The sequence below is a fragment of the Pteropus medius genome, unplaced genomic scaffold, assembly GCF_902729225.1.
Source record: "Pteropus medius unplaced genomic scaffold, Ma_sr-lr_union100, whole genome shotgun sequence".
Classification (NCBI taxonomy): Eukaryota; Metazoa; Chordata; class Mammalia; order Chiroptera; family Pteropodidae; genus Pteropus; species Pteropus medius.
This window is the reverse complement of record NW_024351543.1, coordinates 7,812,640-7,828,428: the sequence shown is the minus strand read 5'-3', so window position 1 is coordinate 7,828,428 and position 15,789 is coordinate 7,812,640. Positions and strand designations below refer to the sequence as shown.

General features: G+C 34.1%; 1 protein-coding gene across 1 annotated transcript in view; it reads right to left on the bottom strand.

The window, feature by feature from the left end:
• The window catches only part of SEC22A (SEC22 homolog A, vesicle trafficking protein), a 54,220-nt gene that overhangs the window by 2,298 nt on the left and 36,133 nt on the right, over window positions 1–15,789 (bottom strand). The window contains exon 6 of the mRNA XM_039843211.1: window positions 6,420–6,485. Within this exon, the coding sequence (XP_039699145.1) occupies window positions 6,420–6,485 (66 nt within the window). The remainder of the gene's footprint in view (window positions 1–6,419; window positions 6,486–15,789) is intronic.

Sequence of the window (15,789 nt, the reverse complement as noted above, 5' to 3'; positions counted from 1 at the left end):
CACTGAGGCCCTTTTTCTGGTCCAGAATCCAATCCAGGATTCTATATTGCATTTAGTTGTCATGTCTCTGCAAATCTGTAATAGCTCTTTAAGTCCTTGTTTTTCATGACCTTGAAATTCTTGAACAGTACTGATCAGAATGTCCTTTAATTCTGGTTTGTCTGATATTTTCTCAAGATTGAAGTGAAGATGCAGTTTTGGTGAGAATATCACAGAGGTGATAAGCAATATGTCTTATTGTTGATGACGTTAACTCTGATCTCCTGGTCAGGTGGTGTCTGACGGGTTTCTCCACTGTGAAGTACTATTTTTCTCTTTGTAATTAGTATCTTGCAAGAGGGAAAATAAAGACATTCTCAGGTGGAAGAAGACTAAGAGAATTTGTCGCCTAGAGATGTACCCTAAAAGAATGGCTAAAGGAAGTTCTCTAAATAGAAAGGAAACAATAAAAGAAGAAACCATGGAGAAACCATGGAACACTGGGACAGCAAAGAGAACACAGGAAGGAAAACTATAGGTAAATATAATGGATTCTCTTTCTCCTCTTGAGTTTTCTAAATTATGTTCAATAGCTGAAGTAAAAATTATAACACTGTCTGGTGTGATTCTAAATATATGTAGGGGAAATATTTAAGACAATTATATTATAAATAGAGGAGGGCAAAGGGACATAAAAGGGACATACAGTTTCTATGCTTCACCTGAATGGGTAAAATGACAACATCAGAAAACTGTGATAAGTATATATAAATGCAATACCATTTAAAAAGCTGTTCAAAGAGATATACCCCAAAACACTCTTAGATAAATAAAAATGGAGTTCTAAAAAAAATGTTCAAGTAACCCACAGGAAGATAGGAAAAAGAAAACATAAAAATTAAAAATAGAAAACAAAAAATAAGATGGCAGATTTAAGTGGTAACAGTAATAATTACATTAAATGTAATGGCTTAAATACAGCAATTAAAAGATGGAGATTAGTAGAGTGGGTTTAGAAACCTAAATCAACTCTGCTGCCTAGCAGAAACTTACTTCAAATGATATAGGCAAGCTGAAAGTAGAATGATAAAAAAGGATATATCATGCAAACAATCAAAATAAAGGAGTGCCTACATTAATATCAGATAAATATAAAAATATTTCTAAGAAAATAACCAGGGACAGAGAGGGATATTATCTAATGATAAATGGATCAATCCACCAAGACGACATGCCAATCCTAAATATATATGAACCAAAAAAAGAGCTACAAAATACACAAAACAAAAACTAATAGAACAGAAATGGGAAATACACAAATCCACAAGTATAGCTGAAAACTTCAATACCCCTCTCTCAACAACTGATAGAACTGGAGAGAAAATCAGCAAGGATACAGAAAAAAACACCATCAACCAAAAGAATCTAATCAACATTTACAGACCATTCACTCAACTACAGTGGAATACATGTTCTGTTCCAGCGTGCCTAGAATACTAAGATAGACCATATTCTAGGCCATAGAATAAACCTCAATAAATAGAAAAGAACTGAAATGAGAGTGTGATTTCCAACTGCAATGGAATCAAACTATAAATCAATAATAGAAAGAAAATTTGAAAATCTCCAAATATTAGGAAACTAAACAACATAATACTAAATAATCCATAGGTCAAAGAGAAAGCCACAAGGAAAAAATTTTGTTAATACACTGAATTAAATGAAAATGAAAATACAACATATCAATATTTATGGAATGCAGATAATGAAGTGCTAAGAGGGAAATTTATGACACTAAATCTACATATTAAAAAAGAGAAAATTCTCCAATCGATTATCTAAGTTCCCAAGAACCTAGAATAAGAAGAGCCAGATAACCCAAAGCAAGTATGAGGAAGGAAATAATAAAGGTAAGAGCAGAAATCAATAAAATTGAAAATAGGAAACAATAAAACAACAAGTTTTTTAAAAGACCAATGAAATTAACAAGACTGACAAAAAAAGATACAAATTACCAGTATGAGAAATGAAACAGAATATCACTACAGATCCTACAGACATCAAAAGGACAGTAAGAGGACACTGCAACCAACTGTGCACAGGAATCTGATAACAGATGAAATGGACCACTATGTCTTAAAACACATACTACCACAATTCATGTATTATGAAACAGATAATTTGAGTAGCTCTATAACTATTAAGAAAATGGAATTTAATAAATATTATATAGCTACAGTAATCAAACTATGTGGTACTGGCAGAGGGATAGACACATAGATCAATGGGGCAGAATACAGAACCCCAAAATAGACCCACACGAATATGCCCGACTGATGTTTGACAAAGATGCAAAACCAACTTGGTGAAGAAAAAATAGCCTTTTCAACAAATGGTGCTAGAACAATTGGCCATCTGACCACCGGCAAGAAACAACAAAAAACCCTCAATCTAATCTAAGTCTCACATCTTATACAATCTTATACAAAACTTAATTCAAAATGAATCATGAACTTAAATGTAAAACACAGAACAACAAAACTTTTAGAAAAACAGGAGAAAATCTTCAGCATCTAGGGATAGGAAAAGAGTACTAGACTTGACAACATAGCATGATTCATAAAATGAAAAACTGATATAATGAATTCTATCAAAATTAAAACTTTTTGCTCTGCAAAAGACTCACTTAAGATGAAAAGATAAGCTACACGCAGGAGAAAGTATTTGCAAACTACATATCTAGAATATATAAAGAATTCCCAAACTAGATACTAAAAAACAAACAATCCAATTAGAAAACAGGCAAAGAACATGAACAGACATTTCTCCCAAGAGGATATACGGATGACATAAAGCTTATGAAATGATGTTCAACATCATTAACCATTAAGTAAGTACAAATTAAAACCACAGTGAAGTATTATGACATATCTATCAGAATGGCTAATAAAAAATAGTGATGACACCAAATGCTGGAAAGGCTGTGGAAAAACTGGATCACTCACACATGCTGGTGGGAATGTAAAATGGTATGCCACTCTAGAAAATTGTCTGTCTCCTAATAGAATTTAAGCATGCAACTATCACATGACCTAGCAACTGCACTCCTGGACATTTATCTCAGAGAAAGGAAGAGTTCTCTCCACACAAAAGCCTGCATGTGAAGGTTTATAACAGCTTTATTTACAACAGCCAACAACTGGAAAGAACTCAGATGCCCTTCAATGGGTGAATGATTAACTATGATACATCCATACCATGGAATCCTATTAAGCAATAAAAAGGAACAAACCACTGATACATGCAACAACCTGAATAAATCTCCAAAGAATTACACTGAGTAAAAAAACTCCAGTCTCAAAAGGTTTCACACTACATGGTTCCATTTATATAATGTACTTAAAATGAGAAAATTATAGAGATGAACACATTAGTGGTTGCCAGAGATTAAGGAGCAGGAGGGAAGTGGATATGGCTATAAAAGGGCAACTTGAGGGGTTCTTGTAATAGGAATGTTCAGTATCCAGTATCTTGACTGTATCAACACCAATATCCTAGTTGTGATATTGTATTATAGTTTTGCAAGATGGCACCTTTGGGGGAAACCAGGTAAAGGTTATATAGGATCTCTCTTACAACTCCATGTGAACCTATAATATTCTCAAAATAAAAGTTTAATAACAAAAGCAACTTTACACATACATATTTGTCTGCAACTTTATAAACAGTTAAATTACACACTATATGAACACACATAAAGAGAGAAAAAAAACAAGTGTCCTAAATGTTAACAATTGGTGACTCTGAGAACTCTGTTATAAGTCTGCAGGTTTTCAAAATAAAACGTTGAGGGAAAAGGAATAGTCTCTAGTTTCTATATCCTTTGGTTATTACTTGGACTTGCCAATATCGAGATTACTCATATCTGGTGTAGTTCTGTGCCTTCTTAAGTACCCATAGCCTGGAGAAAAAAGCAACAGACCATGTGGTAGTGGCCTTTGAGGTGTGATCTAAAGGGAATTAAAAACATCCTGATGACTGGAGATAGAGCATTTCATATGGTAATACACAATAACTTAAGTTTTACTGTGAAAAAAACAAGCATTACCAATCTACTCAGCATATTTGGAAAGCATGAAGTTCTATGCCTGTCAATGGGAAGAAAAATAGTTCTTTGCTTTTTTTAGGCATGAATTTGCTTACTTCTCTCAAGTATAAGAACACCTGCTCCACCACGAGGCAACTGTTAGAACTTCTTTGAGCTGTTAAGGGAAATGTAACAGAGGTGTGCTTATCTATAGGCAACAACACTGGCTCTGGAACCATACAGCGCTGGATTCAAGTCACTGCCTATAACTGTGTAGGCCTCAGTGAAAAATGATGATGCTAATAAGATTAGTGTGTGACTCTCTGAGGATTTAACCCATTTACCATTTACGTGGAGAATACTTGCCGGTGGTATTTGTGGCTGCAGCATTTACCTCTAGACAACTAATGGATTACAGTCCTGACCTTATTCCCAAAGTTTGCCATGAAATATCTTGATTGTATTATTATTTTTGCATCACTCTGGTATATTGATAGTCTTTGGAAACAAATGACATCATTCCATTTACAGCATTTTGTTTTTAGTAATGGTATTTCTATTTACACATTATCATAATTCTCAATCGCTGAAAATGTCAAATCCTAGAAAATGTAGTATTCCTACACGTGATAATGAAATTAATGCTGGCAGCAAGCTGCACTTTTTATTCTAAATGGGAAAAGGGTTAATGGTACAAGAAATGTAAAGGGCTTAGCACAAAGTAGAGCTCAATATATTTTGCTATTCTTATTAGCATTTAAAATTATTTCATTAAAGTAAAACAGCCAAAAGAATATTTATGACAATAATTACTCATGAAATTATTTTAAAGTTAATATTTACCTCACATTACTTTAAAATTATATGAGGTACTATAAGTTATAAAATATTTTATATCATAAAAATTATATAAATACAGGAATTTTGCTTAGAAGACATCAAAATATGGTGAAATGAATACAATATTTAAAATCAGAAGACTCAGAGTTAAGTCCTGACTCCACCACTTAACAGGCTGTGTGATCGCTGGACAATACTGAAACTGCCTCGGATTTCTCATTTTCAAAACTTAGATTTAAAAAATTAGATAATATTCCGTGCAACAGGATTGTAGAGATGAAAGTTCAGAAAATCTACACAAGAATACTTCATAAAGTTAAAGCACTTGTGACATTAGCAAATACAAGTTTTTACATTCCTGCATGAAATGTCATTCGTTATAATTAAACGTTGAATTTGACAGAAAAACAATTTCTGAAGATAATATAAATGATTAAGAAAAATTAGGGGATTTTAAAAATGGGGTCACTGAAATTTTTCTTCTTTTTTTTTCCCCCTCCCACAGGCTCACGGCGTGCACCCGGGGCACTTTGGGGCACTTGGGTTGTCTGGTGCCCCGCGTAGGGTATGGTCCGTGGCTCCACCTGGGGGGCGAACCCAGGACCTTCTGCATGTAAAGCAGAAGTGGTAACCACTACACTCTGGAGCCACTCCTGTCACTGAAATTTTTAATACATCTTTACATAAAAGACAAATGTATATGTTCAAAATATTTTACCAGAGACCTCAGAGTTTTAGGTAGCCCTATATTTTCAGTCCTGAATCTAACTTTTTTAAATGCAAACCAGAGACTTGTGTCTCTTATGAAAGCTAGATTAAAAGGTTCTAACATGTTTTAGCAAAGATATCCTTTAATTTGGGTAACTGAGATGGTTACCTCTCCCTTCCCTACAAATTGGTGCCTCCTCTCTTCCTGGAAATATGAGTATCCATCTCGCTATCACCTAGTACAAACCCTCCTAAGTTTCATATCTATTCTGTCAAGTCTAGCAGTCTTCCTTCTCAATGTCCTTTTCACCTGCATCCCTACTGACATTATTATAGTTTAGGCTCTCATTACCTTCTGCCTGAAGTAATGGAATCACCTCCCAACTAATTTCCTTGCTTCTAATCCTTCTGCTCTGACAATCCATCCTATTATCACTGCTAAATTAAATATTCTAAAATCCTACTTTTGCTATTTCCTATTCGAGGATTATCCCAAAAGTACAAAATACTCAGCCTGGAGTATAAACAGAGTCTAGAAGCTGAATAACCAGTTGCCACAAAATCTAGAAATAGCCTTTACTGCCATAGGCAGATGACATGTTGCCAGTGAAGCCCAACACAGGACAGAATTAACATTAAGTTCTCTGGGATCTATGTCCACCCAAAATGGAGATGTAGGTCACAAAGCTAACAGAGGATCAAATTAAAAGAGAGGCAAAGTACTCAGACAACGGTAATGATTAGAACTGATATCTGGAACAAACAATAATGTAAAAGTGTTTCCTAAAAATAGGACAGAACCTACCTGGTAAAGGCAGGCTGCTGTTCCAAGGAAAAATGCAATGATGTAATTAAAATCCTCACCATCGCTCTGCAAAAACAAAATAAGAAATTACTTTTTTTCTTGTAGAAGCCTATTTCCAAAAACAATCCATTGGGATAGGACATAAAAATGTTTATACGCAAATGGTAAAATTCTTCACAAAGTGGTGTATAAAATTCTCAAGTCCTAAAAGGGAAACATAAAATGTAGCATAAGAACAAAGGAGTGTGAGGTATAGGAAAACCACCAGTCTTCTTCTATGTTTTGGCCTCCCTATAATTTCATTTTACCCAAGAGAAGATGAAAGTCACTGGGAAAAAATTTCCATATAAAAGCCTCTCTTATCTCTACTGAAGAAACCACATAAAAATGTACAACAACCCAGTTGGCCTATAGTTAGTCCTGCTCACTAGGGTCACTACTTGACTCAAATAAATAGATAAACTTTACTATTTAGTAAGGATATCACTGAATTGTCCAATAAAATAACTTGACATGGTGTGAAAAAGAAAATAAACAATAAAAACCACAACCTGAAAAGTCCACTAGAGTGTGCTAAATCCCAAAGAGAAAAGTTAGTCATACATGCTGAGCTAGAAAAACATCATGCATAGAATATTTCTTTTAAAAGAAAACTAATAGAAACATGTAACAGCTCATGTTTTTCTATTCCTTTTTGATTCCTCTTAAGTATTGGTATTTGTTATTTCTTTCAATGTTTTTGTAAAGTAGAACATAAAGCCCAACCAGGAGCATTCAATTTCTTTCTTCCAGGGAGGAGCATTAAATTTGGCCCTTATTTTAGAAAAAAATATCTGTATACAGTAAAAATTTCCACAAGACCTGGCAGTGTCCCTCATGACCAGGTCTTCATGAAATAATAGAGAAAATTCCTTTTCCACTTGCTATTGGGCAACAGAACTGACTGTGAGGCAGAGGGGGAGTAGCTTACCTAAGTGAGGTGACCTTAAAACAGAAAACATTTATCTGTCTGGGATGCTTCAGGCCAGTTCTACCCCAGAGGCAGGGAAAGAGAATTCCAGGTAAAGCGAGTAGCACGTACAGTCTCAAAGAGGGAAAAGGCTAGGATGACTCCCAGATGTCTTGTTTAGGCAACATTTGAATGATAACATTCCAATTAAACTGGGAATACAGGAGGAAAAATACATTTGAGAGTAGAAACTGAGTTCATTTTGGACATGCTTTTTTGGAGCTGGTAGTGGGACATTCAAATAATTATATTTTAGAAGATATTTAAGTCTGCTTCAGGAAAGGATCTGACCTAAAGATCTAGTTAGTAGTCATCTATTTAAATAGTAGTGAAATGAAAAAGAGGCCTATAACAACCAAGTGCAAGCCTTCACTCTTGACTGGTCTCTAGATTAGATAGAGGAAAAAATACCACGAAGGACATTTGGGTCAATTGTGGAAACTTAAATAGAGACTTTACATTAAATAATACCACACTGATCTTAAATTTCTTGGGTGTAATAAAGGGATTGTGATAATATATGATTAGAAAAAACATTGAATAATTTTGGAATATACTGTCACGAGACTTATAATTTCACTTTCAAACGATTCATTTAATAGAAAAAGAAAGGTAGGTATAGATACAGGTGACTATTAATTGTCTTTTTTTAAAACCTTTCTGTAAGTTTGCATTTTTCAACATAAAATGTTGTGTAGTGGTGGGGATGGGGAGCACTGCAGAAGGGATGCAGTTAGCATTAATATGATGCTAGGTGGAGGGCCAGGGGAGGGAGGGAGCAATTGGGGGGATCGTCTTATGAACAATATTAGATGTCTAACCAACGTACTGTATACTTGAAACTAATTTAAATAAATAATTTTTTTTTAAAAAACTGATGGACAAGGTAGAAAAATCCTTTGCATCAGTTGTGGTGACATTTCGTGAAAAAAAAATGTTGTGTGGTAGGGGAAAAGGGAATACAGATGAAAAACAATGTAATAATAGATCTCTAGATACAGATATAAAATGATCTCCTTTTTCTCCTAACAGGTAGAAAAAGATATAAATCAGTATGAAGGGTATACTGTCATTTATATAGAAATAATTTTAAATGAATAATAAATAATATATAAATATATACATATAACACACACACACACACACACTAGCATATGCATATAATCTCTCTAGGATATACCAGTGGTTTACTCTAGGGAGAAGTTAGAAAAAAATTACTTTGTGTAAAAATTATAGGCTCTGAAATTTACCATGTGTACTATACATTTTACTGTGTATGTACATGTATCAACTTTTTTTTTAAAGACCATTATGAAAATATCCAAGGATAAGGTATAGAGTTAGAAGAATATAAAGCCAAGGACAGAACAATGGAGAATGGCCACTATTTAAAGGACAGGTGGAGAAAGAAAGTTTACCAATAAACTGAGGAATGAGAAGAGAAAGAAAAAAAATATAGCAGAAGAAAATTGTTTCATGGAAATGAAGGGATGAGAGAATGTCAAGAAAAACTATGTAATACAGCAAACAGTGGTGATTTATTTTACTTCTAAGTTTTCTAAAATAAACAGTTTTTAAATTACAAAGTAATTTTAAAAGGAAGAAATGAACAGTATGTGAGATGGGGCAGAAAGGGCACACAGGACAAGGCCTCGAAGATGGGTGCAATATTTGACAATCAGAAGGTTACTGGTGAGCTTAAAGATAGGTATTTGAAAAAACTATGAAGGCAGAAAAGAGATGACAGGAGACTAAGAGAACAGAGGTAAGAGAGTAGAGACAAGAAACATGGTCTACTCCTTCAAAAACTCAGAATAGAACATACATCAAGAGGTTCTTTCAGAGTTTTTGTGTTTTAAAGATTGGCAAGCCTGCCGATAAGCTGAGAGAAAAGAGCCAGTAGAGAGGAAGCAGATGAAATGTAGGTGAGGGAATAGCCAGAGGTTGGGGAAAGGTTGGGCAGAGGTTCAGAAAGGGGACAGAAGTTGGAGGTGGGACAGGACAGAGCGATGACAGTAGGGGTGGAGTGGTGCAGGGAAGGAGGGGGCAGAGGTCAGGAGTTCAAATAAAAAAGTTTAAAACATCACATTCACTTTTGAGGAATGACAGAGTACCAAAATATTGCTTTGAAAACTGACAAAGGGAAAAAATTTTAAGGTGAGAATGAAGAGGTAAGCAGAGGCTTATGTAATAGCCACACAATGTATTAAGATACTATTAAAATGTTTGTTATAATTAGGCTATACTCATTTTTTAATCAAGTGAAAAAAGGCTACAAAATTATATAATAGTTATGTATACATGTAAATTTGTATATATATATGTATCTATGTATATGTATATATAAAATACAGAGAAAATGTGGAGATGATTTTTATTTTCTTCTTTATGCATTTCCCCCCAATTCTTTAACAATGAGCACAGAATCAGGAAAAATACTTTTATTTCTTTTGAAAGCAAGCAAGCACTGCTTAAAATATTAGCATAGATATTATACCACTAAATAAATCAAAAACTTCCACTGAGCTTTAATAGGTATGTGATTTCTTTAACAGATGCATGAGAAATAAAGAACTCAAGAAATAAAAGCAAGTTAATTACTTCTGCTTTGTAGTAGCTATTACAAACAATTTTAGAATCAAAAAGTCTTAGAACATTTGTCCTGAACTGGTCCTCGAGCCTATGTAGTCTAAAACCTGCAACTTGCAGAACAGGAAAATAAGATCCAAAAAGGTAAAGTAATCCATCCCAGGTATCCTAACTTCCATGCCAGCATTTCCACTGCTGTATCAGAAAACTCAATGTTTTCCCTAATGCAACACATGCAAATTACATCTAGGTTGGCATAAGCCTAATTAATATCATTGTTTCAAGGTTGATCCTTAAAGGAAAACAGGTAATATAAACCGAATGTGATAAAAGCTTATGCATTCATGAGGTGCCAACTCACAATAAACTTATTAACATCTCTAAACTCAGAACAAAGTTAGCAAATGAATGAAAATATAATCTAATTTACACATTATTGTGAACACCAAATCAAATTACCAACTTAAAAAAAAACTGTACTCATTCTAAACTTCCCCAGTCTAAACTTAGATACCAAAGAAACCTTCAATGCTACATAATTTTAATAAATCCCTTGTTATCACCCTAAGAGGCAGTTATTAATCTAGAAGAAACAAACTTGTGCTGAATTTTCAAACAACATTAACAATATAGAGAAATATTAATTCATGTGGGTTCTCAAATTTAAATGTGCTTCAGGCACCAAGTTACATACAAGAAGATAAATGTGGCAATCATTTTTAGCGTTTGAAAGAGCGTTTAGAATTCATGGCCTTAAAGAAGTAAACTTTAAATTGATATATTGCTCATACTCAGGAAATATACTACACATTTTCAGCTAGATGTAAAAATATGATCCCCAACTAAATCCTTTGCTCTTAAATCAAGTATTAAAGAAATACTGAGATCACTTAATCTGGGTTCTGCCTCTCTGCTTCCTCTATCACCACTATGATCTGAATGACTCCACTACAGATAACTTCAAAACAGATAAAGGTGTAAGTCCCATGTCCTGGATTTTCATTCACATCTACATAGCAAACTACCTCAAAAATATCTACTTTACTGACCAAAAATTATCTATCACGACTCCAGAGATTATTCCTGACACAAAATATAACAAACCAGAGAAAACACTAAGAGTATGTCTTGAGTTCAATGGCTTAGGTGGAAACAAAAAGAACCTTTTACCCAAGTCATGAACAATGACAAAATAGGATCTAATGAGGGAGAATTAAAAGTGAGAGACCTCAGGTCCCCAATTTTGCATGTATTTTTCTTTCAGGTTGATTCAGACTATAAAAGATGTACTTGTTGAAATTAATCTGGTTTGGACCCCTAATCCAGTATACTTATCACAGTGACCTCTGCATTCTGACATTTCATTTTCTCCTTTTCTTTGCCAATCATCCATTTTATCTTTTAGGACATGATCCTTAGAAGGCAGATATTTCCAACACTACATAGTACTCTCTCATTATTCTTATAACAAGACAAAGAAAAATATTTCCAAGCACCAGTTACTTACTAGAACATTTTTTTCTACATAGATATAAAATCTCCAAAAACTGGAGTAACGGGAGTCTCTACTTTTAGTCTAGTGAATTTCCAAAAGCGGTGATTCTCATTTAGATGAGAGAATCAGAATTTGTTGGAAAATCTTTTAAAACTACCTGTGACTGCATTTCTCCCAAGCTTGCACGCTATTGTTTCCTCGCTCTTCTGAGCACCTTGTTTCAGGAACCTTAACTATTGATGAGTGTATGCTGAATATGTCAGATGGGTTACAGCAAGACAAAGATTTAAAAACAATGCTAAGGGAACATATGCAACCAGTTGTCCCTAGTTTCCAGATAGCTAAAAATCCCAAATGGACCAATTTACAGTTCCTTGGATCAAGTAAGAAAGAAACATTGTTGGAGTAAATTTAGTCTAGGGCAACAGTGAAAAAGAAAGATTCCATGTCAACCATCAGAGAGACACATCTTCAAAGATACAAGCATCCAGAGAGTCCCCAAATTATAAATGATCTACTAATAAAAAAGACCACTCTAACCTTTTCCCTATCCATAATTACCCCATGACTGGCACAATTTTAAGAAACTGTTTAAAACAGAAAACCTTCAAGCTTCTAGGGAAACTGTTGACTCTAAGATAAAGACAAAAAGAAGCTACAAAAACCCAGGAAAAATGCTCAGCATTCCCTGGCCTTTCAACATTTACCTTTACTCTGCCTAAAATTGTGTTACTTGAAAATCTACCTATTAAGCTGGGTGAATAAAAGTTGTTTTCTTTTTTTCCTGCTTACATAACAAGTGCTAATAAATATTCATTTTTATTATTTAAAATCTAAATAGGTAATATATTTATATGATTCAAAAATAAAAATAACATATAAGAAGGTATATATTGTTAAGTCTTGTTTTTACTCTGCTTCCCATCTGTCCAGTTTCCACTACATTTATTCGTTTCTTATCTTTCCAGAGTTTCTTTATGAAAATTAACATACTTTGTTATTTTCCCAGGTCATCTTCGGTGAGAGTAGTTGGGGACTGGTGGGTGCAAGGTCGGAGGACCTGGTCTGTCCATCTCTCACTGGCTTCCTCAAAATGATCACTGTTCTCAGAGGACACAAAATTGTACATCTGACTTTGAAACATGAATCAGATTCCTGAACCTGAGCTCCATTCCAGCTGGGGTTCTGAGGTCCCTTTCTGGCCTGTGTGAATGGGAAGGTGCAGCCCCTCCAGGAAAAGAGAAAGCTTCATCTACTGTTTCCTAAGAGCTAACTGTACTTAACCTAAGTGGAGCCACACCTAAGGAAATATCAAAGTTGGAAGAACTCTCCTCCCTTTCCAGTCTTTGTTTTAATGTGAGGTGTGTGTGTGTTAAATTAATAGACTTTCATCTATAGATCAGTTTTAGGTTTACAGATAATTAAGCAGTACAGAGTGCCCATATACCTGTTCTTTCCCCTGCTCAGTTTCCTCTATTATGAACATCCTGCATTAATGTGGTACATTTGTTATAACTGATGCACCAATAGTGACACATTATTAACTAAAACCCATAGTTTACATTAGGGTTCACTCTTTGTATTGTACATTCTATAATTTTTGAGAAATGTATAATGACTTCACCACCATTACAGTAACATACGGAATAATTTCACTGCCCTAAAAATCCCATGCTCCAACTATTCAACCCTTCATCCTCCCTCCAAACCCCTGGCAACCACTAATCTTTTTACTATCGCTATAGTTTTGCTTTTTCCAGAATGTCATATAGATGTAATCATATAGTAAGCAGTTTTTTCAGACTGGCTTCTTTCATTAAGCAATATTGAGTTAAGATTTGGCCATGTCTTCTTTTTGGTTTGATAGCTCATTTCTTTTCATTACTGAATAATATTCCATTGTACAGGCTGCCAGTTTGTTTATCCATTCACCTTTCGAAGGACATTTTAGTTACTTCTAGTTTTTTGAAATTATGAATTAAGCTGAGATAAACATTCATGTGCAGGTTTTTGTGTGGATGTAAGTTTTCTGCTCATTTGGGTAAATGTACCTGGGAGCATGATTGCTGGATCTTATGGTTATGTTTAGCTTTGTGAGAAACAGCCACACTATCTTCCAAAGTGACTGTCTCATTTTGCATTCCCGCCAGCAATGAATGAAGAGTTCCAATTGTTCCAAATCTTCATCAGCATTTAACATTGGCATTTCTTTGGATTTCACCATCCTAATAGATCTTTAGCGATATCTTATTGTTTTAATTTGCAATTCTTTAATGACATATGATGTTGAGTATCTTTTCATATGCTTGTCTCCTGGACATCGACTTTGGTGAGGTGTCTGTTCAGTTCTTTTGCTCATTTTTTTTTATTGAATTTTGAGTTCTTTGTACATTTTAGACATGTGCTTTGTCAGATGTGTTCTGCAAATATTTTCTCCTAGTCTGCAGCTTATCTTTTCATTCTCTTAATGTCCTTCGCAGAGCAGAGGTTTTTAAATTAAGTCCAATTTACCAATTTTTCCTTTCATGGATCATGCTTTTGATACTGTATCTAAAAATTCATCGCCAAACCCAAGGTTATCTTGGTCTTCTGTTACTTTTCATAAGTTTTATATTTTTTGTTTTTCATTTAGGTCTGTAATCTATTTTGAGTTAACTTTTTTGTTAAAGGTGTAAGATCTATGTCTAGATTCATTTTTCTGAATGTCTAGATTCATTTTCTTGTTCTAGCACCATTTGTTGAAAAAAATATCCTTTTTCTACTGAATTAGTTTTGCTCTTTTGTCAAAAATCAGTTGACTATATTTTAAAGGTATATTTCTCGGCTCTTTATTCTGTTCCATTGATCTATTTGCCTACTGTTTTGCCAGTACCACACTGTCTTAATTATTATAGCTTAATATTAAGTCTTGGAGTTGGGTACTGTGTCCTCTTCTTTTTTCTTCAATATTGCATTGGCTATTCTAGGTCTTTTGCCACTCCGTATACACTTTAGAATCATTTTATCAATATCCATAAAATAACTTGCTGGGACTTTGATTGGAATTGTGTTGAATCTATAGATTAAGTTGGGAAAAACCCGTATCTTAACAATATTGCATCTTCCTATCCATGAACATGGAATATCTCTCTGTTTATTCAGATTTCTTTGATTTCTTTTATCAGGGTTTTATACTTTTTTTTATATAGATCTTGTATATACTTTGTTAGGTTTATTCTTAAGTGCCTCAATTTTGAGGATGCCAATATAAATGATAGTTATTTTAATTTCAAATTTCAATTGTTCCTTGCTGATATATAGGAAAGCAATTGACTTTTATGTATTAACTTTGAATTCTGTGACCTTGCTAATAATCACTTGAGTGCCAGTACTTGATTTTTGTATACAGACAATCATACTATCTGTGTATAAAAACAGTTGTATTTATTCCTTCCCAATCTCTATACCATCTGCTTTCTTTTCTTGTTTTATTACACTACTAGCTCTTCCAGTAAAATGCTTGATAGGAATGGTGAGAGGTGACATACTTGTCTTGTGCCTGATCTTAGGGAGAAAGTATCTAGTTTCTCATCAAATATGATATTAGCTGTAGGGTTTCTTTAGATGTTCTTTACCAAGTTAAAGAAGTTCCCCTTTATTTCTAGTTTCCTGTGAGTTCATGAATAGATGCTGAATTTTGTCAAATGTTTTTTCTGCAACTACTGATGTGATCATATTATTTTTCTTTTTTATAATGTGATGGATTACATTTATTGATTTTAAAATGCTGAACCAGCTTTGCACACCTAGAATTAATCCCACTTGGTTGTGGTATATAATTATTTTTATACATCATTGGATTTAATTTGGTAATACTTTGTTGGGGTTTTTTGCATCAATGTTCATGAGAGACACTGGCCTATAATGTCTTTTTAAAATGTAAATTTTCTGAGAACTCTCAGCACTATCAGTCAGTTACATGTAAGTGGGATTTAGTTTAATCAGAGTAGAGGCATACCTCAGAGATACTGGGGGTTTGGTTCCAGACCACCTCAACAAAGTATCATAGTAAAACATGTTGTAATCTTTTTGCTTTCAATTTGTAAAATCCCAACATCTGTGAAATATAATAAAATGAGGCATGCCTGTATTGTCTGAAACCTAAAAAACAACTGCGATGAAGCAAAGACATTACTGATCAGAGGGAGAACATGAAACTCTTAGGAATTAAGGCAGGCATTAAATAGGTAGAGCAGGTCAAATGCATGAAATGCTGTAGTTTACACTACTTTCCTTAG